The following is a 23,284-nucleotide window of genomic DNA, read 5'->3' on the forward strand; positions in this document are numbered from 1 at the left end:
TCCTTACTGCCTGTCCATTAGGTATCCATGGTGTCTGATCCTTGGTGAATAAATGCATGAAAATTTAGAGTCCATAAATTACAGCACTTTGAATAGTGGCTACTACAATAGCGGATAAGCAAGGTCTCTAGTGACAGCTAATGACCTCAGTAAGGTCTCTACTGAAGGAGCCCACAGGTACTAATATTTAAAATAATAATTCACATATTATACTCTAATATCTATAAAACAATTGTTTCCTCTATAAAAAACTGATCAAATGGTGTGAAAGTCTTTCTGAAACTTCTAGATAAATCTTTACAATCTCTCCCCTCCCAACTTTATAGCTCTGAGTTTCTTTTCTGTTTTTCTTGTTCTAGTTCCATACTGGAGACATTGTTTGTAATATCTACATTTCAATCCAGTTATGAAAAAAACAGCAACAAAAACAACTTTGCTGATCCTGCCTCCAGGCATTCATTCAAAAAATAGATCAGAGTTTATCAACTGGCAAGCAATAGGATTACATACCTGAGCAAAGGCAGTTCCTTCCCTCAAGAAACTAATAATCTAGTGGAGGAGATTATAAAATAGCCTCAAAATAATCACAACTCTTTAATTTCTTTTAACACAACATAGGCCTAATTACTTTGATTGTACACACCAATTACAGATATAAATCAGGAAGGAAATATCAAACATTTCCAAGACCCAAAAAATCCCCTTCTCGTATTACATGTATATAGTTTATATACATATTACCTCAATCTGCTGTGCTTTATAAAGACAGTTAACATCTCAACTTTGTTTCTTTAAAAACAAGTACCTGCAAACTGGGTCTTTGGGTCCACATAAGTCCTAGTAAAGATTTCTGCTTACCCTGGTTACTTCTCACCTTCTTTGTTTTTTAATCTTTAAAAATTTTATTTTTTTATTGTGGTAAAATATACATAAGAAAATTGAACATTTTAACCATTTTTAAATGTACAATTAGGTATGCATTAAGTACAATTGTGCAACCATCACCACTATCATTTCCAGAACTTTTCATCGTCCCCTAACAAACACTCTATAATTCCCCCTTTCCTCCTTTTCTACCATATATTTTAGAATTACTATGGAATGAATAATTATTCACCATTCAAGAAATATCTATTAAGAATATATAAGGTATTGAAAACCCAATCATCCTTGACATCAAGGAACTTATAAAGGGGTCAAGAGAAATAAACAAATGCAACACATTATGATATATGCAACTAAAAGAGAAGCAGAGGGTGCTTTGCAAATATACAGTGGAGCATCCAACCTAGACCTTGAGGGACACAAGGAAGACAACCCCAGGAAAGGGACATCTAAGTGGAGATTTGAAGGCTTTCAGGCAGATCACAGATCGTCTGAATAATTGGAGGGAATGGAGAAGGGAAGGACTGGACAGTTTTCCAACCAGGAGGAACTGTATAAATGAAGCTCAGAACCAAGAGTTTGATATGTTGACAAAACTGAGAATGCAGTATGACCATAGTACAAGAGGGGAGCAAAGAGTTGGGAAAGAAGGCTAAGAGATTAACAGAGACAAAAGTACTGAAGAGCCCAATAAATTATCTTAAGTATTTTGAATTTAATCTGAACATTAACATCAGTGTTTCTGTACTTTGTAAAGAAGGGTCACTGATTACACTGGGGAGAAAGGATGAAAAGAGACAACATGGGAGGCAGGAAGACCACTTAGGAGTCTATTGTATGAATATAGGCCAGATGTGAAGATAGCCTGGAGAATACTAATGGCAAAGGGAAAGAGAAAAGTGAAAGGTCTAGATATTTACAAGACAAACTGATTATTGTGAAGAAGAGGGAGGAATTAGTGATACTTCCAAGTTTCTGGCTTAGACAAAAGATGCATGATTGTTGCAGCCTATTGAAGAAGCCATGATAAATTCACACTGGCCTGAAATGTGAAGTGGAAGGGAGCCTGAAGCAGGGCTTGATCCCAGGACTCTGGGATCATGACCTGAGCCGAAGGCAGACGCTTAACCGACTGAGACACCCAGGCGCCTCCCACAGTAGGTATTTCTTGGCTGATCTAACATACACTTACACAGCATTTATCATGTGCCAGGGACTCCCTTAAGAAATTTACAAATATTAACCCATCAATCCTCATTACAATCCTATGAGGTAGAAAGAATTTTATAACTCTAGCATCTATGCTCTCCTGTTTCTCCCTCCCCAATATCAATCATAGCCCATTTGCCAATGAAAACTAGCCTATATGTGCCAGGTTTCAAATGCATAATAAAGGGTATAATCTGTTGAATTCACTTAATTCTACCATTAACATTACTGTAGCTCTCTTCCATGATTACTGTATTAAACTGAAATTTCATTCATTCTTCCAGTGCAACTGTCTGACTCTTGGCTTAGATCATAGCCACCACCGTCTATATGTGAGATTTGAATTAAGTACACAGATCACAGAAGTTATGGCAAGTTCAATTTACATGATATTTTAGATAAAATGATTGGAACTTACGTGTTTATAATTACATGAAGAAATATAAGATGGGCCTTTAATACAGTTTTCAAATGAACATGTTAATTCCACACATCCAAACCTCTCTTTCCAAACCAATATCACTCTCGTGAGCTCCAGAGCCCTACATATCCAAACTGTTCACTTTAGTCACTGGCACATAGATATCCCAGACACTACAACTTCAACACTATTAGTGAATGAAGTCACCATTTTCCTCTGCTGGCAACCAGAAGACTGTGAGTCACCCTGAACTCCCCTCTCTCCTCACCTGCCCCTCCCCTTCTACTAAGTCACAAATCCTACAGATCTGTTATGCAGCATGACAGCTATAACAAAAATGGGCACATGGTCTTCCTGATCCTGTTTTAGTTCCCTCCAATCAATTCTCCACACTGCTGTGAAAATCATCTCTCAAAAACACAAAATGGATCCCTTCATTTCTCTGATGAAAGCTTTTCAGTGGCTTTCCATCAATTCCAGGATAAATCCAAACTTCAGATGAGGTCCTTCAGAGGTAGGCCTGTTTTCCTCTCCAGCCACTGCCTTGCCTCTCTGTAGCCCTATTACCTCAAGAGGCTTCTGCCATATCTAAACATTCGCCTTTTCTATCAAGCACCACCTTTCCTCTTGCTTCTGTGCCTTTGCACATAATATTCACATTATTACAGTTTTCCTCTCCCCCTTCTTCATTTGGCTAACTCCTAAGAAATTCAGCCAGATAATACCTCCTTCTAGAAGTCTTCCATGAAAGAACCCCTCCAAAGCTGGAGTTAGGTACCCTTCATGTGTGCTCCATATGTCTATGTAATGGACACGTATCAAACAATATTCATATATCTCTCCTTTAGCAAATAAGCTCCTTAAGGGCATCGTCTATGCCTTCTATTTTTGCATGATCAGCATCTAAGCATGAATCTGGCCCTTGGACACTCAATAAATTTTGAATGATGAATGAACAAACTGTGAAATTTAATGTGCAATTTTCTCTTTTTAGGCAAATTTTAGTTAAAAAAAAACCAAAATGAGCTTGTTTGGGGTGACTTTTAAAAAGTTTTGGAAATAGTGGTGATGGTTGCGTAACATTAGGAATGTCATTAATACCACTGAATTACACACTTACAAATGGCTAAAATGGCAAATTTTGTTATATTTTACCACAATCTTATGAAATTAACAATGTATTGGGGTGCCTGGCAGGCTCAATCAAAAGAGCCTGCGACTCTTAATCTCAGGGTCATGAGTTCAAGCCCCATGGTGGGTGTAGAAATTACTTAAATAAAAAAATTTTCAATGTACCAAAAACCACTGAATTTTACACTTAAATGAGTGAAAGATATGGTATGTGAGTTATATCTCAATAAGTGATTTTTAGAAATTTTTAAAAATAAAAAATAACAAAATGGATATGTTCATAGTTCTTTTTTTAGGTATATGAGTCATTTAAACTGACCCTTTGCCCCACAGCACCCCAAACAGATATAATTGTATCTTAATTTGGAAGTTTTCTAGAGAGCTGCAAATACTGAATTAGTCCTGTCTTCTTTTGTCGATGTGTTTTCTCTTTTACGATTTGTACCTATAATACTCACCTGCCTGCAGAAAATTGGAATGTTCATGAATGGGGTAAGTAGAGAATAAATAGGACAATTATAAAAGGATTGTCTGCTCCAAGAGGTTTCATGGGTAATATTTGAAGAGGTCACTTTTGGAAGGTAATCAGTTCAAATTCTTTCTTCAAATAAAATGTTTTATTTTATTCATACTCTACTTACTCTAAAATTTTTGAGAAAGTTTTCTCTAAAAGATATATATGCAAAGATAACCATGTAGTAGGAGTGCCTGGGTGGCTCAGTCTGTTAAGTGTCTGCCTTTGGCTTGGGTCAGGTCATGATCCCAGGGTCCTGGGATTGAGCCCCGCATCAGGCTCCCTGCTTCTCCCTCTCCCACTCCCCCTGCTTGTGTTCCTGCTCTCGCTATCTGCTATCTCTCTCTCTCTGTCAAATAAATAAATAAATAAATAAAATCTTAAAAAAAAAAAAAGAGCCATGTAGTAGAGAGATGAGAACTGATAATTTTATAAAAATATAGGTTAAGAATAGCTGCTGCAACTCTAAACATATCACTGAGTGTCCTGGAACCAAAGTAAAAAGGGAACCACTTTGTGAAATAAAGCAGGAACAAATTTTTTTCCTGAAATTTCATATGTAGGCCTAGCTTGACACATAATAATAAAAATTGGTTGAATAAAAGACTGTATCTTTACATAAAAAATATTTAACATCAAAATGGACAATGTCTTCAATGATAGATTTAAAGAAACTATGGGGAAATTTATTTTTTAATAAGCCCTCAAAAAAAGGCATATTATTAGACTAATTCTACAAAGATATTTCAATGGAAAACTAATGTAAGCTAGTCTATGTATATAACTTAATAGTGATTCTAATGACACAGAAATAGAATATACAGAATAAGTGGATAGAAATCACTTCCTCTGAAGACACATGCACACATACACACAGCACAAGTATCACTTGTTTTCACCTGGATTTATAATAGAACTTGAATAAAAAATAAATTTAAAATTGAGCCACCCTATGACAAAAAGCATGGGGCATATGGCAAAACCATTATGTCACTTTGAAATTAGGGAAGTCTGACATGTTCAGAGGGGCCATCCCACCCACTACAAGGCAAGACCAAATTTTTTTCTCAAGGGTGGCCCTGGATTTCCCCTAGGGCCAGTACATCTACTCAATAGAAATCCCAAAGTTCTGACCCCAATGAACGTGGAGTAAAAATCCTTCACACAAAGCATGATTAAGTAAAAAACAAAGGGAAGTATTAAATATAATCAACCAACAAATATCAAGTGCCTGCCTCTTCACTGTGCTCTACCCCCCATGTTCTCAAAAAGAGAGCGGACACAGGGTAGCTGACTACCTTGGGCTCTGACGAAGTCTCCGAAATCTCCACTGCACTCTCCCTGATCCCAGCAGGGACTCAGTCCAACAACTCTCTGAAGTATTATCTCGGTTTGCAACTTCCAGTGGATTACACGCTTTTCCCGGGGTGCTTTTAAAGAGTTCCTGGCTTGATAAGGCTTTCCTTAGAAGTCAGAGGAAGCTGAAGGTCCTCTAGAGTTCTAAGTCCAGTGTAAGCCCTAAATACAACTCCCACTGCCTCAAACCTCTAGATACTTATCAATTAAAGTTTGTTCTCTGCATCTGGCCTCCACTCAAGCTCCCATAATGGTCCTCAAGGAGATCTCAAAAGCTAATTACACACAATTACTGGATAGCCTTTGGTACCCAAAGGCCTAAACAGATGACTTGTTTTAATAGTTAACATTAAGGTTTATTAGGAACTCCTAGAACCATCTAAAAATAGCTTACTAATACCTACAAGGTAACACAGAAAGAGTGCAATGTCAGGCAGCAATTAAACATCTTCTAGTCCCAGTTTGTCCGGGACTAACTCTGTGATGAGGGCATTTATCCAACCTTTTTGGGGCTTAATTAAGAAGATACCTATTCTACCTATCTGAGCTGTTATAATAACCTAATTTTTTTTTTAAGATTTTATTTATTTATTTGAGAGAGAGAATGAGAGAGAGCACATGAGAGGGGGGAGGGCCAGAGGGAGAAGCAGACTCCCTGCCGAGCAGGGAGCCCGATGCGGGACTTGATCCAGGGACTCCAGGATCATGACCTGAGCCGAAGACAGTCGCTTAACCAACTGAGCCACCCAGGCGCCCAACCTAATTTTTTAAGAGATGATGTGAAAACACTTAGAAAAACAATTACTCCTGGGGCACCTGGCTGGCTCATTCAGTTGAGCACGTGACTTTTGATCTCAGGGTTGTGAGTTTGAGCCCCATGTTGGGGACAGAGATTACTTTTAAAAATTAAATCTTAAAAATAATAATAATAATTACTCCTTTCATTCTATTTAAATACGTTGAACATCTGCTCTATACTAAGCATTATGCTAGGCATGGAATTTACAGTTTGTGGAGAAAACAGAAACTAAATCATTGCAATTGTAATGAGTATCATGAAAGAGAAATATCAGGAGCAAGGAAAGCATAAATCAAGAGACTTAACTTACTGACAGGGTTTTCAAGGAAGGTTTCCCTGAGGAATCAACATCTAAACAGAGCCATAAAGAATGAGTAGAAATTAATTAGACAAAGAAGTACAAGAAAAGGTTCTAGTCAGAGGAGCAAAAGCCATGAGAAAACATTGAAATGTGAAGAGGAGTTATGAAATACTTAAATAACTTTTCAAAAACAAATTGTCACATTTTCTCCCTCTCTCACTCCCCTTGCTTGTGTTCCTTCTCTTGCTGTGTCTCTTTCTGTCAAATAAATAAATAAAATCTTAAAAAAAAATAACCCACACAAACTTGCCATTTCTAAGCCCCACTCTTACAGGGTCATCCATAGCTTAGATTTTTCTTTTTTAATCATCCAGTTTTTCCTAAGAAAACAAGGACATCCTAGCCCTGGCCATATTATTTTCTACTTATGTACCAATGCTTAGGTAACAAAACAGATAAATGTCCATGTAGGAACAAGGGTTTGGAACACAGAATAAAATTTTGAATGATCTTGTTTTTAGGACATATTATTAGGTGCATACAAGTTCAGAATTTTTATAGTCCCCTCAAATGTTTTCCACTTAAGCATATGTAAAACAAGCAAAACACAAAAACCACTATCCCTATCTTTTAAGAAAAGATCAGTGCTTTAATTATCAGGCATTCAAAAGTCCAAGACTCCTTTTATATTCGTGAAATTTAAATAGCATGATTGGTTAAGTTTTTTTGAAGTTGCTCTACTAATTATCTTTTCAGTTTCAATATCCTTTGGAACAGTGGGTTTTGTAAGAAAATCATGGTACTTGTACATACCATGCTATGTTTTAAAGATAAATGCTTATCACAGACTTTTCCTTCTCAGCAAACTGAGGTGCTAAATCATTAATCTGAACACTTTCACCCTGCCCCAAACATGTGTAACTTAAGATCATTATTATTTTCTTGAAATGTAAACTCATTAAATTGCCTAAATTTGCAAATTAGCTTCACAGAGATGCATATTTAAAGTGTTAGCAATTTTCTCTATTCTTACTCTTCTGAAAATGTGTATAACTAGTGATTAGCCATGTTTATTGTTCTGCTATAGGTTATATGTTAAATATTACAAAGTATTAATTTAAACTCTATCCCAATTTTTCTCACATAAATAGCTGTTTCAGAAAGTTCATTTTATGAAACTGAGCAATTTAAAAATAAGTTTTTATATTAGCTTAGTATAAAAGACTTTCTAAACAACCCAAGTAAGAGAGCCTGATAGTCCAATATGCCACAAAACATATTACTTACATTTTATAACTAAACAATCACCGCCATTTGCTGAAATTCTACAACTGGTAGAAGTAATAATGTATTATCTCTACTATTTACAATGTGTTACATGTGTTACTGATTATTCAAAGAGGGGAAGTATCAAAATTCATTTTTAAATAGCTGCAAGATGTAATGGTTCAAACGTACAGGGTTGGAAGGTGCATAAAGAGATTTTATAACAAACATCAAACTTTTTAATGTTTTCCTGTATGTATTTGATTTAGAAGGAATAAAATCTCAGTAAGAAAAAAACAACTCTAGGTTATAGACACGTTGTACACCGTTCTTTCTAGTAACAGTTTTGGCTAGAAATCAAACTTATTTTTGTCCAAATACTCTGAAGAAGATATCTTGCAACACTTTGTTTGCTTTAGTAATTACTTTGGGCATATGTAACAAAGCAAATATTCTTATTAGCACATCAAAAATACAATGAAAAAGATCAGAGATATAAAATGAAATAAAACTCCATTGATAATTTTCACCTTTAAGGTTCCTTTCACAGTGAATGACTTAAAAAAATTCTTAACAAGTGAATTACTGATTTATCATGATGCCTATATAGAAAATGTTTTTACCTTATCTTGGATCCATGATACATATTTATTTAAGCAGTTCATTAGGGGAGAAAAGTGAGAAAACAAAACAAAACCTTCCCAGGTATGCAGAGAGTATGTCAAAGTCAGGAATAAAATGCAGTGGTATTTTATGCTATCAAAATGAAGTCACCTGGCTGAAAAAAAAACTTGATCATAATACATAAGTGATGCATACGTATTGTAGCTCATTCAAAAGTATTTTTAAATCCATGTTGATTTTTTGTAAAAGAGCAAACCATTTCAATAGTTTATAGGCTATTAAGGTTTCATAACAAAGCTTACAGATTATTTTTAATTAAAAGAATAAATATACTGGAATATTCATTAGCTGTATCTATTTAAAATTATTAAAGGAGTGCTTAAACTGAATCTAGATAACATGAATTATGTTAAAATAAGTTCCTCAAGAAAAGAAAAATTTAGCATTCCATCAACATTGGTCAAGTGCAGACAACTTCAAGACATTGTTATATTCCTTTTGTGTTCCATTCCTTCATAAGCCAGACCATAAGTGGAAATAGGTGGCTATTTAAGATGTCATATGTAGGTCCCTTATATTTTGGTGATCACTTAGCCTAATGGTTTGGATTGATTAAATTCCATAGTACATTCTATATTGTACACTTATAGGAAGAGATAAACTGCCACTACTATATTAAAATGTGATATTCTGTATCTTGTTACTAATACCCCTATATTACAGTATCAAATTTTTTAAATAATTTCATTTTCCCTTTTAAAAAAATGTTTGTTTAGCTGTTTACCTATAGTTCAGAAATTAGATATTTGTAAATAGTAAGTGTCCATTCACAAAAGCCATTGACAAGTAGGACTGAGAGTGGGGAAGAACTAAAAATTAAGTGCATTTTTAAAATGTACTATGATCTAATAAATTTGTATTTGTCAGTATATATGAAACACTGTGTCCAACACTGTTCTGGGTACTTTGGGGAGTATACATCCATGCACATAAGCACACACACACATGCAGAAGAAAGAAAATTAATCCATATGAAACAACTACAGAACAAAAGATGATCAACTTGAGATTTCCAAAAGGAGAATATATTAGTTGTTGTCCAGGGCTAGGGACAAGAGGAAGGTAGGTGTAGTTATAAAAGGACAATAAAAGTGATCCCTGCAGTAATGAAAGTGTTGTGTATCTTGACTATAGTGATGATGGATACACACAGGATAAAACTGTATAGAACTAAACACACACACACACATACACACACAAGTAAGTACAAGCAAAACTGGGAAATCCTGAATAAAATGGATGGATTTTTATCAGTTTCAATATCCTGGTTGTGATATCATGCCACAGTTTTGAGGTACAGGGGATCTCTGTATTATTTCTTACAACTCATGTAAATCTACAATTATCTCAAAATAAAAAGTTTTAAAACATGATTATCAAATACACTTTCTATAAATACACCCCCTCCAAAGAAATATACAAGGAATAAACACCAAAATCTCTCTCAGTGACAGAAAAAAATTGTCATTTAGGTGCAATAGTAATTCTCCTCAAAGAAACCAGAGTAAACATTATTTCTAAACATTCTTGCCCTGTCAACATGTCCTTAAATTTCTTTTAATTCTGTGTTAATTTGAATGGGTTTTAAAGATTACAAACTATAAATTGAACATTTCTTATGACACAGTAGTGATAAAATGCTACGTTACTTTGAGTTCAGATGGCAGTGGAATCATCCTTAATCCACCATTATCTTCTCCATCTGTTTATGTTAATTGATAAGCAAATCACATACTCTCTCTTCCTCTTTCTAGAGTATGCATGATTTCGGACTGAGGAGGGGGTGGAATGACAGCGCCTTAAGGACTTCTCAAAGCTAGCACTTTACCTACTTTGAATGTCTTAGAAATTATTCAAGCAAATCTTTGCCCTTTCACTAACGCAAGGCAAGAAATAATGTGTCAACCGCTCTGGAATTCCTTTGGTGTGAGGAAGTCGAAGGTGATCAAAGGCAGGGTGACAAGCAACGGCACCCGGATAAAATGGGTCTGATTAAGGTAGATTCCCATTCACGTAAAATGACTTCCAGGCGACTCTTCTGGCCTTCACTTTCAACTTAACACTTGGCCTGGTGGCGATAAAGATGGAAATAGGGACGTAGGGCCCCTCTCACACCAATCTGGAAGCTTCACGCTCTTGGCCTCACACCCAAAAAGACCAGCTACAGAGAACGACTGCTTCTCCCGTCTCCGCGGTGGATTGGAAGAACTTAGGGACGCCGTCCTGTCTCCACCCTGCCCTTCTCCAAAAGCTCAGCTGGCAGGGGAGCGGGGAGACAGGGAGCCGGGGTAAGGCCGAGGCTGAGGCAGGGGACCGGGGACGCGGGACTAGGCAAGGCCAGGGATCACGGGGTGAGGGGGAAGGAGGTAAGGGGCGACAGAGGGCTGAGCACCGGGGTGACTAGAAACTCGAGGTGCAAGACGAGGCAGGGGCCCCAAGTGACACAGGGCCGGGGGTGCGGAGCGACCCGCCAAGAGGGGCGAGGGGCGCTGAGCGACGCGGGGTCTGTGCGGGCTCACCCGCGTTCTGCAGCGTCTCCATGTTTTGGGGTCTGGTCGCCAGCTCCGCCACCATCTGCACGAACTGGGTCCGGGCTTTCTGGTACTGCTCGAACACTGCGGAGGAGAAACACGGTGGAGCAGGCCGCCCCGGTGCCCCCGCGGCTCCCGTCGCCAGCCCGTCGGGGCGCCGCCGGCCCCGGGCCTTACCTTGCAACACCTGCCTCTGACTCATGGCGCCGGCCGCGCTCGGCCCGCGACCAGCTCGGCGCCGACGCGGCCCGGCCGCTCCCGGCCTGAGAGAACGCCGAGGGGACGACCGCGGCGACGACTCGGCCACCGACGGCAGCCGTTTCTCTCTGTGTACCCGCCTCTCCCGGGCAACCGACCGGAACCGGAACGCGACCGTCTCGCGGCAACGGCCAGTCCCGGGCGTGACGTCACGGCGCGGCACGCGGCGCGGGGCGAAGGCAGCCAGCCCCGGGGGAGCTCCGCCTGCAGGGGCTCCCGAGACGTGCCACACTCGCCAAGCCGCCGCGGGAATCGTGCGCCGTCGATGTCACGGTCCTGCGCGGGTACAGGGCGTCCGCCCAGGAGCCTAGGGTTCTTTGCAAACCGAACCGCACCCGCGAAGTTTCCTGACTGCGCCGCGGACTCGGTCCCGACGAGGGGGAGCCGGTTAAAGCGCGACGAGGCTAGCACACTACGTCAGTGGCGCCGTCTTTGGCTTAGACGGTCAAGAGACAGCTCACATACGACATTGTAATCTGATATAGACGTTGTCAGTGCAACCTTAACGCCGAATGGTTTTCCCCTTTAATCCAGCTTTCAGGTGCCTGACATTTCTGGTTTCACGATTCCTGGAGGGTCAAGACAACGATGTTCATAACTTAAGCATACTGCTTTAAAAGTATTTAATAAACACTCCTAGAGATTCAATGAGAAAAGTGGACGGGGAACAATATGATAAATGTCCTGTCTTCCGTGACTTTCTCCTACCTAACTACCAACTTTGCTGTTTCCTCACTTTTGTGATTTTTAAACAGTTGTCTTTGTCTTTAAACTTAAGCTTCATTTTGTTGCTAAATGACATTTCCAAAAGAAAGGGAGAGAGAATCTTTACCTGGAAAGTTTTGATTCACATTATCTTAACCAGACTTCCCTAGCTTGTATAAGTTTAAATTTTTACCCAGAGTCTTTTAACAGAAATTAAGTACTTAGTCTATCACTGGCTTCTAGCTTGCCTGAAAACTGTATACGAAATGTTTCAATGACAGGTGTCAACTTTAAATGTTTCTCCATCAGAAACTACAATTTCACCAGGTGTCAAGTGAATAGATAGCCACAGCCGCTGCTGAGTAGTGCCAAGACAGGAAAGAAACCTCTTGATAGCTCTTCAATAGAAGGGAGTATGCAAACTTAGCTGGTTCTCATATTTGGGGTGAGTCCTATATAATAATCTTTTAGCTCTCCCTCTGACTTGAGCCCTCTGATGAAGTCCTGATATTTTGTGGAGCCCCAGATAGTTGGGGAATGGACCAGCAATAAAAGAGAGGAGTAAGTGTGTTCAGTCAGGTTCCCTGTTACCCCCGGAACAGGTGCATGTCTTTGGCTCCGCAGTTCAGAAGCCAGTAATACTCACAATTCCTTTACCTAACTCCAAAGTCATAAGTTTCACAATGATCTCCACATTTCTCTAAGGAAACAGGTCTTTTAAAATTGAGGTTTTTTTATGTTCCCATTTAGAGACGCCGGGGAAAACAGATTGGGCAAATAATTAAAGTGGCAAATAAAAGCATCATTGTAATTTTGTTTTCAGTTCCTTGTTGCATTATGAAAAAAAAATCCCCTTAAAACTAAGAGGTTCCATATTTGGTTTCAGTCCTTAAACAATTCAAACTCCTAAGCTACCACAGCTGTCATTTTTAGTAATTGCTTTACTATGATTTTCTACTTTAAAAGTGTTGAGAGGAGCCTGATAGTGAAAAAGATGTCTAAACCTATAAACATACTACTTATACAAGTCTACTTATGGAATGCTACAAAGTTTAAAAACTTAAGTTCAAATGGCATAGAAACTATTTTAAACTATAGACTCTGAATATGTATCATTAACAAGGTCTGAGGGTTAAATTGTATTTGTTCCTTATAAAACATAATATAGGAGTCCTTTATATCTGAAATTGGACACATTAAAGAAGCTAGATCTTTGCTCTTTATTCTAGCTTTTTTGGAAAAAAAAAAGCCTTTAAAATTAAATAGAGAAATGCAACAGAATGATTATAATATACATATAAGTGAATTATCTTATCAGCAATTCAAATATAAAATATGGCAGATTACTTTTACTGACAAGAAAGCCAATCTATATTTTCTGACCCACTTTTCAACTTACTAACTTCAAAATAAAATACCATTCTGTTTTACAAAGCTAATTGAATGCCCCATGATCACATATACAACTGTAACAGTTAAGTAGTGAGAAAGAAAACTGTTCAAAGGGATATTTCAGGGTTTTTTTTTAAAGTGCCATTTAAGATTACTGTTCTTAAAGTACCAGCTGACTTTAAATACAGATATACAATGTACTTGACCTATTAAACTATACATTTGATTGAGGATGAAACATATTATCTGAACAAATTGCAAATGTGTTTCTATGAAAGATTTGTTTGGAAGGCTTTGGCTCCTTTTGTAAAAAGGTAATCATGTGTAACTTCAAAATCACTTTTGCATTTGATTTTTTACTTATGAAAATTAGACTTTTAAAAGACACCATTATAAAGCCAGTTTAAATATCCTGTTCTACTTCTCTAAAAATCTGGTTTGGGAATTCAGAAAAATCTCATTATCATGGGAATATATTTTACATATGCCAAAAAGAAATTTTGCTAATTCTACCATACATGTATTTTTTTCTTCAGCTCCTAGCTGAATTTTAAAAGTTAAGGCTTTATATGTGCTGATTAGATATTAACATCCACATTTTAAAAATTGTTGAGGTGAATCAAGTGTATATATATTCCTCTATCAAGCCAAACACATATTAAGTATCAAAGTATGCCAGACACTTTGCTAATAACAGAACGTGCCTGTCTTCTAGCACATGAAATCTAGTGGGAGAAAGACATGTAAACAAAGTACTAATTCATTCAACAAGTATACACTGCAGCCTGCCCGTGTTTTAAGAGCTATCATTGCTCTAAGCCATATAAATGCTTTGGAAGCAAAGACAAGGGACTTAGGGTAACCAAGGTGAAGAAAATGAGAATATCTACATCACTTAAATAATAAAAGTCTTCTTGTTTTTGAGAGAAATTAGCTGGGTTTTATCTAGATATGAAATCTCCTTCCTTCCTCCCCCAAAGAATTAAAACATAGTATTAGCATTTAAATAGGTATTCATTTGGCAATTGCATGTAATTATTATTTAAGTTATAGAATACAATAATCATTTTGCCAAAAACAAATCTAAAATTATTGAAACAACTCCATATTTGCATGCTTGAATTAAAAAAAAAACTACACACTCCATAACCAAATTAGTGGACTCAAAATATTATCTATAATGATGAAAGCAAACATATGACTCTTAAATGTTGCTTTGGCACTCTTTTGGGGAGAAGCATCAGGATTTTGCATTTAGGTCTCAGCAGACCATCCATTTGTGCCACCAGGTTTGTCAGCTGCAGAAGAGACTCGGACACTCCTATCCAGGAGAGGAAGATTAACATTTCTATGCTTGGGTTGTATTTGTCTTATGTCCTATTCCTTGCTTTTCAAGCCTTTTAAAGTCAATTCTTTACATTTTAAACTTTAAAGTGTTTACGTTTTAGTGTTAAGGTCAGTAAAATGTTAAGATGACAGTGATTGAACTGGCCCAAAGTTCTAAGGATACACCTGTACATGTCTTTCTTTTCCAGTAATTCAATGGATGCAGAGATTGAACTCATCTTTTCCACTCTCAAAGTAAACCATGATTAGGAGGATTCCATACACGAATAATTTCGCTTCCAAAAGCACCGTATAGCACAAAGTGATTGATACTAAAAATGGATGCTTTTAACGTAGAAGTCTGAAATAGGCACTGGGACATGCATAAAAAACCAAATTATTGCTGCTTGGTGTGTGTGAGTGTGTGTGTGTGTGCGCGCGCGCGTGTGTGATGTGAGTATCTTTTTAAGGAAGTGAGTTTTCCTTAAAAATTGTACCCAAACCCCGCATCACCAGATAGAAAACTCCAAGCGCCCTGACATAGATGTCTGTCAGCCACTCCCTCTCAACACTACCCATTCCCCCCACCTCTTTAAAATCTTGGTGTTGCTGGACTTGTCTCAGGGAAGGCAGATACTGTCCTATCCCCACCTTTTTATTAGTGCAGGATACAGGAGACAAAAATGGAAAGTGTCACATAGGAAACGAACCCTGGAGCCCACCCCGCCTGCATCAGGTCCAAGACCTGGGAGGACTCGGCCCCTGCACCCCTCAGGTGCGGGTCCAGCCACAGCTACGCCGCGGCTCCGACAGTCAGGAGCTGAAGGTTCTTGGCCCGCAACGCAAAACTGGACACAGGCGGGATTCCGCGCGGTGTGTACGCGGGGTTCCCCGCTCGACGGCGCTGGCCCCGAAAGGCAACTGTGTTCATTGTTGATGGGGGTGTTGGGGCCCCACGGGAAGAGAAGAATGCAGTACTCCGGGACGTTCTCGGCTTTTCCTTAGTCTAAAATGTCTCTAACTCCAAAGAGCACCTCTGTTCAGTTTCTAACGAGGGAGGGGGCGCCGGGAATCGGTTGGGGCTGGGGTCAGACTGTGGTTTGGATCAGAAGCCCTCGAGTGCCCCGCCGTCAATCGCTGAGCTAGGCAGAAAAGGGGGCGCAGGGAAATCAGGGTCGGGGGTGCAAGCAGGAGGAAGAGGCGGGGGCGCCCCGCCCGAGGGCGCGAGTGCGGAAGCGCAGCGCAGGCTCGTCCCGGCTGCTTCCCTCCCGCGGGGCCTCCCGGGACCGGCTACGCGCTCGGCCGCTGCGATGCCCCGGGGTGCGAGCGAGATGGGGGGGGGCGGTCCCACTCTGCGTGCATCCTCACAGCTCCGCGGGCCGCGGGCCTGGGTATCTTGAGGGAAGGGGCCGCGGGTCCCGCAGAGCCGGCGTCTGCTCGGGGGCGGGTTGCAGGAAAAAGAAGGCCTCTATCCTTTCGCTTTGCTTCCCCGGGCCAGGCTTCCAGCAAAAACCGCACCGCCACGCGGGCTCTCACGGAGAGGGCCCGGCCGACCTCCCGGCGGCGCGGCTGACCCGTGGGCCCAGGAATGGTGTGGCCAACTCTCAGGGGCCAGCCCGGAGCGGGCGGAGACCCGAACCCCAGGGCCGAGGCCCCGCAGCGCTGGCGCAGCCGGAGAAACTCGCCGCGGCCGCTCCAGTCGGCCCTGCTTCTCCCTGACTTTCTCCTACCAGGAGTTCTAAAGAGAGCGCCCCTCCCCCCCCCGCTTCGCCCTCGTTGGTGGGGGGAGCGAGGAGGTTCCGACTCTTTTTGCCAGGGGTGGGGTGTGGGAAACCTGCACCACCTTACTTCAGCCAGCTCCCTAGACCCGGTGGCGCAGGCCAGATCCCAGAGGCGGGTTGAAGAGCCAAAAGCTTATTTGAAAAAAAAAAAAAAGCCATACCTCACTGCGCATGTGCGAGCCTCAATTTTTTTTTTTTAATTTTTGACGTCATGTTGTTATATCAAATCCTACACCAAAAATTCTTGCTCATTGATTACTCTGAAGAATAACTGACTGTATGCTCTGACCTTTCGAAAATACTGCAAAAGTAATGAGAGAAAAATTTCAAGGTTTCTGCTTTTACAAAAAACGGCATAGGCTGTTTATCCACTCTGCATGTCGGTTTCCCCCATAGAGATTATCAGGGCTCCGCTAAAACGTAGACTAGGTTGTAAAACGCGGTGGCACAGCATCTCATTCTTTAAGAGGAGATACCTGCACTACAATTTGCATTCTCGTTAGCCCGAGTAAGCCATAAAACACAACTGCTGTCATCTTATTTTTTGATATTCCAGAGGAGACATCTGAATATTGCTAAACCTGGGTTATTTTAATTTGCCTCCTACTCCAACGTTACCCCATATTTATTTTTTTAAGTGAAGAATAAAGATTTTCATATGGATAACATAAAAGATTAATGACTACCTATATGAAGAAAATACTAATACCTTTCCCATTAGCAAGACAGGAGATGAATTATAAAGAAATACTTTTTATTCTAGGAGTGAATAGACCCTCTAGTGAAAGAATATGCAGTTGATTATCATTTTAATTATAAGTCAAGAGTAAAGTTCTTGAAAGTTTACAAATAAACTTAGAAGTATACAAATAATGCCAGAATGTTTATAGCCAAATCCCAAATAGAAACAAACTTACTAACAAACTCTTGGCTTAAAGAGTGCCTTGCAATACTATGAACACCAAATGGGGACAGTGAAGATAGAGACTTCTTATAGCACAATTAGATTAAAAAACATTGATTTTTTTAAAAAAATGTGGTGCTTATGCATAATGCTTTAAATGTATGGCAAGAATTTAAGAGTGATACCAAGAAACTGGTATCAGTTATCTTTGTGGGAAAGGATATTCCCAGAACCCATTGCAGACCATGGTAATATAATAGACTTGCATTGCACTAGAGTCTCTTTTTCAGTTTAGAGAGCCTATATGAATTGAGTATATTAAAGTTCATGAAATGCATTTTCTTAAGTCTATTTTAAAGAATGCTTATATTATTCTGTTGTAAACTTACCTTTTTGTAATGAATTTCCTTAGGGGTATTCTCCAAAGTGATAAGAATTTTAATAGGTGAATAATTTGAGTAGAATGAGCATTTGGTAAAAGTGAGTGGAGTCCTTTGCATCTCATAACCTTTTTCTCCTTAGAAAATGATGGGATAGTCTGAAAAGAACCCAAGTGAAAATATTTTAAGAAAATTGTCACGAGGCATATTTAGAAAGAAACAGCTGGTAAACACATTTTCCCAAGCTTACTCTGACCAAGTTCTACAGTTACATTAGAAAACAAACTGTAATGAATCATTTTCAAAGCAAAAACACTGTCCTGAGTTAATTACTGATAACATTAATTTTCTGATTCATGAACAACTAAATGCTTTCTAAACATCATTTTATCTTCCCAGTACGATTTACACTTAAGTATTTTGGTAGTGTGTTTATTAAACTTAGGGTTTTGTGGTTTTTTTTTTTTCCCATAAGGTTTGAAGGGAGTCAAATTGTGTGGTAAGATTCTATAGAAATGTAACTGATTCCAATAAATAGTCCTCTGTACGGAAGTACATTATGGAAATGACGTGGTTGTCAGACCTAATTGCTTGGCTTTTGAGTCCTCATAGAAGAAATTCTACAGCCTTAGGGGTGTAGACTCAAAAGCAGCATTTCTGGTTTCAGTTTAAATAAAACAATGAAATCCATCATTATTCAAGTCAATAGCGATAATTCACATGAATATGAATGCACTTTGATCTTATCCTTCAATTCATTGAAAGACACAGTCGTAATGAAAAAGGGAGATAATCTCTTTAACTTGGTCCAAAGCAAGTTGTTGGAGCTTTTCTTTCTTGAAAGACCATAGAAGGGAACTTTTCACTAAAGCCTTGCTTTCCTATTTTTAAGGTGGTGGTGGGGTGTTTGGGCAAGCTACAGGTCATTATGTTGCCTCCAGGAACCAAGTAGTGCTAACTTTCTTCTTTGAAGTAAACTGTCTTATTTAATGAACTTGACATTTTGTGAAGCTTAAAAGTGAACCCCTTTTAAAACATCATACCTAAGAGTCATTTTAGGATGCATGTTGATTTAAGTTTACCATCAGATATGATTAAGACATATTAACTACTTTCAGTATGTTTTAAAGCTGATTTAAATTAAAAAGGATATTTCAAGATGCACTGCCTTGGTAGATGTGCAACATCCAATACTAGCCTCTTTAGTGTTCCTGTTGAACTGTGAAGAAAGTTAATGTCATGCTTGTGCCATATGAAAGTATGAAAGTCACTTTAAAATCTCATCTTACATATGGGTATTTAACCAATTTTCAGACCCTTTAGTGGGAAAATAGCAAAGTTACTAGTTCTTATATACAATTTATCATTGTCCTTAGAATTCTGGAAACATTTGTCAGATAATTTTAGTACAATCTACCACATTTGAAATATAGGCAAAAATGTGCATGAATGAGAATATCTGATTAATGGCACTAGCTTGGAAAATGTTTAGCTCTTCACCGAGTTCATTAGAGGTACCTAAGCTTTATAGTATTTATTAGTAAATTGTTTTTTAAAATAAGGTTTGTTGAACTTCTGGAATCCTCTAGAAATTCAAATATGTGTTGAGTTATGTTAAAAGGACTCTGGAGCACACAAAGATTTATAAGACAGGTGCTTGTCCTCTAGGCGCTTTAAACTTAGAAATTTCAGCACATCTGTGATTCACATGAAATTTTAATCCTTGAAGAACACTCAGCTAAGTTAATGGCTATTTAAAGAAGGGCCAGTTATCAAGAGTGAAGAAATTTGTCAATGCACATATTTCCCAAGTTATCCTACTAGCTAAATAAAATACTGTGCTGGATACCTGGATACTTTGAAGATTTTTCTTCAATAAAAACCTGTTTAAAATACTAACAAGTTTCTGTTAAAAAAAAATTAAATCAGTGTCCTAGAACCACAGATATTAGGAAAGGCAGAAAGATTCCTGAGGGTTAAGGTCAATCATTTTTTTAATGCATCACACCACTCAGTCTACACTGCCAAGAGCTGATGTGGTTCATCAGATGAAATGAAGGGGGGGAAATGCTCCATCCACTTATGCATAACAAGAGCAAGTATCTGGACGTGATGTTGCAGCAAACGCAAAATACTCGCGATAGACAAAATAGAAGATTGTAGCGTTTTCCTGTGGTTCTAACCCAGAGGAAAGCCACTGTTACCAAGAGCAGATACAACCATAAGCTCTTCTTTGTGTCCATGTTAGTAGAAAGGGAGTGGGCGTCTTGTCTCGACTTCTTTCTTTACCACCATCCTTATTTCTGATGTCAAGAAAAGCTTTCTACTGGACTGGCCATTGACGAAGCATTTCAGCTCAAGCTGGAGACCAGGGCACCTGGGGCTGGGACTAAGCAAAGAGCCCCTATCTCGGGGGCTCAGGTGCCTGTTCAGCGAGGCGCGCGCTGCAGCGTGCTCTCCAAGCCGCCCCTATTGTCTGCGGTGGGGGCAGGGCCAAGCCAGGGGAGCTGGCTTTTGAGCCGAGCTGAAGGTACCGAAGGATGAGGACCCGGGGCGGGGGCGAGAGATGTCAACGAAGGCAACCCCCAGAGTTTCAAGTGCTCGACCCCGAGGTGTACGAGGATGCAGCGGTACCAGCGGCTGCGGCGGCGGCCCTGGCTGCAAATCGCCGTCGTGTGGTTGCTACTGGCAACCGAGCCTCTGCCTAGCGCGCAGCCCCGCAGCCCCTGGAAGGAAGGTGGCGAGGGGAAGCCGCCGCGGCGCCGCCGCCACGCCGGCTCCGCAGCCCACAAGGCTCTCGCTCCCGCCCGCGCCCTGCGGGCCCTTCGGGCTTTGACCGCAGCTGTGAGGCACGAAGGGCTGAAGGGCTCATCGGTTGGGGGTGTCGCTGCCTCGGAAGCGTCAAATTGCTGGCGCCCTCTGTGAATGCAACATGGCAGCTTAGGCTCGAAGAATGGGTTCATTCAGTTCGCGGGGGTGACGGGGGGGAGCGCCCACCCGCTCCTTTCCAGGCCCGGAGTCAGTCCTGCCCGCAACCCCGACTCCGAGCCCGGCCAAGCAAAGGGCTGCGGCACGCGAGGACTCGCCTCGCGTTCACCCCCTCGGCCCTTTGTTCTCCTCTCGGTAGGCACCTCACGCTTCGGGGGCTTTTAATGGAAACCCTCGAAGACCCGGCAACCCTGGGTGGGACACCAGGCCTCCTGGCACTCTACGGATTTGTCTAGCTTTCCCGGCCCCCGAAGGGCTCCGGGCAGAGCTGGAAGCGCGAGTGCGGGATCCTAACCCGACATTCCCAGAGGAGTCGCCTCTCGACGGGTGCGTTCCTTCCCGCTAGGCCGGGGCTCGTCACGCCCGAGAGGTGTGAGGCGGGAGACCAGGGCAGGAATACCGGCCAGCGAGAAGACAATGCCCGTCACGACCTCAGGAAAAGGAGATTCTCCGCACTGGGGAGAGGAAAGCTGCGGGCTCGCAATCGCCCCCGTCTCTGAAAAACGGGGAGGAAAACACCCCTTTAGGTGTGCGCTGGGCTCCGTCACGCTTCACTCCAGCCTTCGGGCACGGGTGGAGGCCGCCGTCGCCCCTAGGAAATGTCCCCCGCCCCGGGTCGAGGGGCGAGCGGAGCGGTCCAGCGGGAGTGGGGGAGGGGGTTCAATGCCCCCGACGGGGAAGGTTAGGGGAAATTTTGAATTTTTAAAAACCGCGGTTTAAAAATGACCCTGCCACGTATACGAGCCAGTTGTGACGTTCAGCACAACGTGCTACTGAAATACCAAAATCCGCCACCAAATGGCGGCTCCTGCAGTCTGCTGCACTGATAAAGAGGACTCGCCCGGCGTCGCCCATTTTAGGCCGCTTTCACTTCTCCGCCGTTAGCCCGACTCCCCTTCCCAAGTCGTTCCTTTCCCTCCCGGCTTTCGGGTGCCAGTGGGAGGCCCAGGTCAGATAAGCGTTTATACCCTGGGGATCCGGCAGGCGCACACTCTGTAGGAAACCGGCTGCGTCCCCGCGTCTTTCGGAGGCGACATCCCAGCCTCGGACCGCCAGCCACTCTGCCCGGCCGGGGGCGCGAGGGTGCCAAACCTCCCAGGTTCGCCTGGCCCCGAGACCTATTTAGGCATCGCCTTTGGGTCTTCAAGGTGTGGTCCTTTGCCCAGATCTTGAGATTCCTGCCGAGAAGCCACCCCCTCCTTGACACTGTCACCCGGCTAAGTCCCAGGGGATTGGAGCCATCGGCCCTTCCAGTCACCGCCTTCGAATCCCGGCCTTCGGGAACCTTCAAGATGGCAGCTTTATGTTTTGTTAATAGTCCGCAGTCTCTCCAATAAAAACTCAAACTGCAAGGGCACCTCGTTTTTGAAGGAGAAAGGGCATAGGATTTGAAGCGGGAGGAGGTGGAGGGGCAAAGCAAGGATGCGCGTCTGTGCGCTTTACGAGCGAAGCCTCGGCCTCCCGGGACGTGGGCCCGTTGCCTACCCGCGCTGAGCTCGAGGCCCAGGGGAGCCGGTCGCCGAGCCTCGGCGGCCCGGCCGACCCGCCGATGTCTCGCCCAGTGGACGAGCCTTCGGCAGGAAGGTGGCCACCTTCTGAGGCCACGCGTGTCCCCGCCGTCGCCGCCCCTTGCCACAGTTTCCGACTTTGGCGAAAGGACTTATTTTCGCCGCTTCCCAAGCCGATAGGGCCTGAGAATCTTGCTTTCAAATTTGGCGGGATCCGAATCCTCTGAACCCAGGGCGGCGCGAGGCGAGCGGCGCACGCGCAAAATGGCCTCCCGGCGCCCCGCCGCCTCGGCTCGCGCGTAGGGCCTGGCGGAGCCCCCGCGGCGCCGTGGTAACCGGGGTCTGAGCTGTAGCTCTTTACACTCCTCCGAGAGCGGCTAGTTAAAAAATAAGGACAGGGAGAATGGCGGTTTCCCCCTTAACCTGTCCTTTTGGTGAAGGCTCCCTGACCGAGAAGACAGCGCGGCCGGGAAAGGGAGGTCATTTTCTCCAGGCGGTCGTTCTGTGCCCTTTCCACGCGGCACCAGAATATAAGAGGACTTCCCTTTCTTTCTTTTTTAAGCCGTTGCTCCTTCCACCCCAATCACCCTCGCCCCCCGGTTTTTCTTCCAAGCCGCGCAGTGCGCTCCTGTCTTCGGCTTTGTGTGTGTATCTTCCACCCTTGGGGGCATTTAGACCAAACACTGTGGTTTCTGGACAGATTTCTCAGTCTCCAGTAACATCTTTGTCCATCTCGGTAACGTTCTCATTCCTTCCATCTCAATTTTCCACGCGTTTCCCGAGTACCCTGGTCCGCAGTCCTCCAAAGTCTCTTCTCTCAGTTTGAGTTCTAGCTAACTTAGGGGGACAGAATTGTGAGCACCAAATCGGCACCGAACTTGAAATCATGTTCTCTGTGAAGTTTGGATTTTATGATGACCCAGCAATCAGAGCAAGAAGTAATAT

General features: G+C 42.0%; 1 protein-coding gene across 2 annotated transcripts in view; it reads right to left on the reverse strand.

The window, feature by feature from the left end:
* Window positions 1-11,348, reverse strand: part of SPAG6 (sperm associated antigen 6) — a 61,940-nt gene extending 50,592 nt beyond the window's left edge. For both annotated transcript variants that reach the window (XM_035021495.1, XM_035021494.1), the window contains exons 1-2: window positions 11,275-11,348; window positions 11,086-11,181 (exon numbers count right to left, since the gene is read on the reverse strand). In XM_035021495.1, coding sequence (XP_034877386.1) covers window positions 11,086-11,181; window positions 11,275-11,299 — 121 coding nt within the window. In that variant the 5' untranslated portion in view covers window positions 11,300-11,348. The remainder of the gene's footprint in view (window positions 1-11,085; window positions 11,182-11,274) is intronic.
* Between the last annotated feature and the right edge of the window lie 11,936 nt (window positions 11,349-23,284).

This window comes from Mirounga leonina, unplaced genomic scaffold (genome assembly GCF_011800145.1).
Source record: "Mirounga leonina isolate KUSES-001 unplaced genomic scaffold, KU_Mleo_1.0 Mir_175, whole genome shotgun sequence".
In the NCBI taxonomy this organism is placed as follows: domain Eukaryota; kingdom Metazoa; phylum Chordata; class Mammalia; order Carnivora; family Phocidae; genus Mirounga; species Mirounga leonina.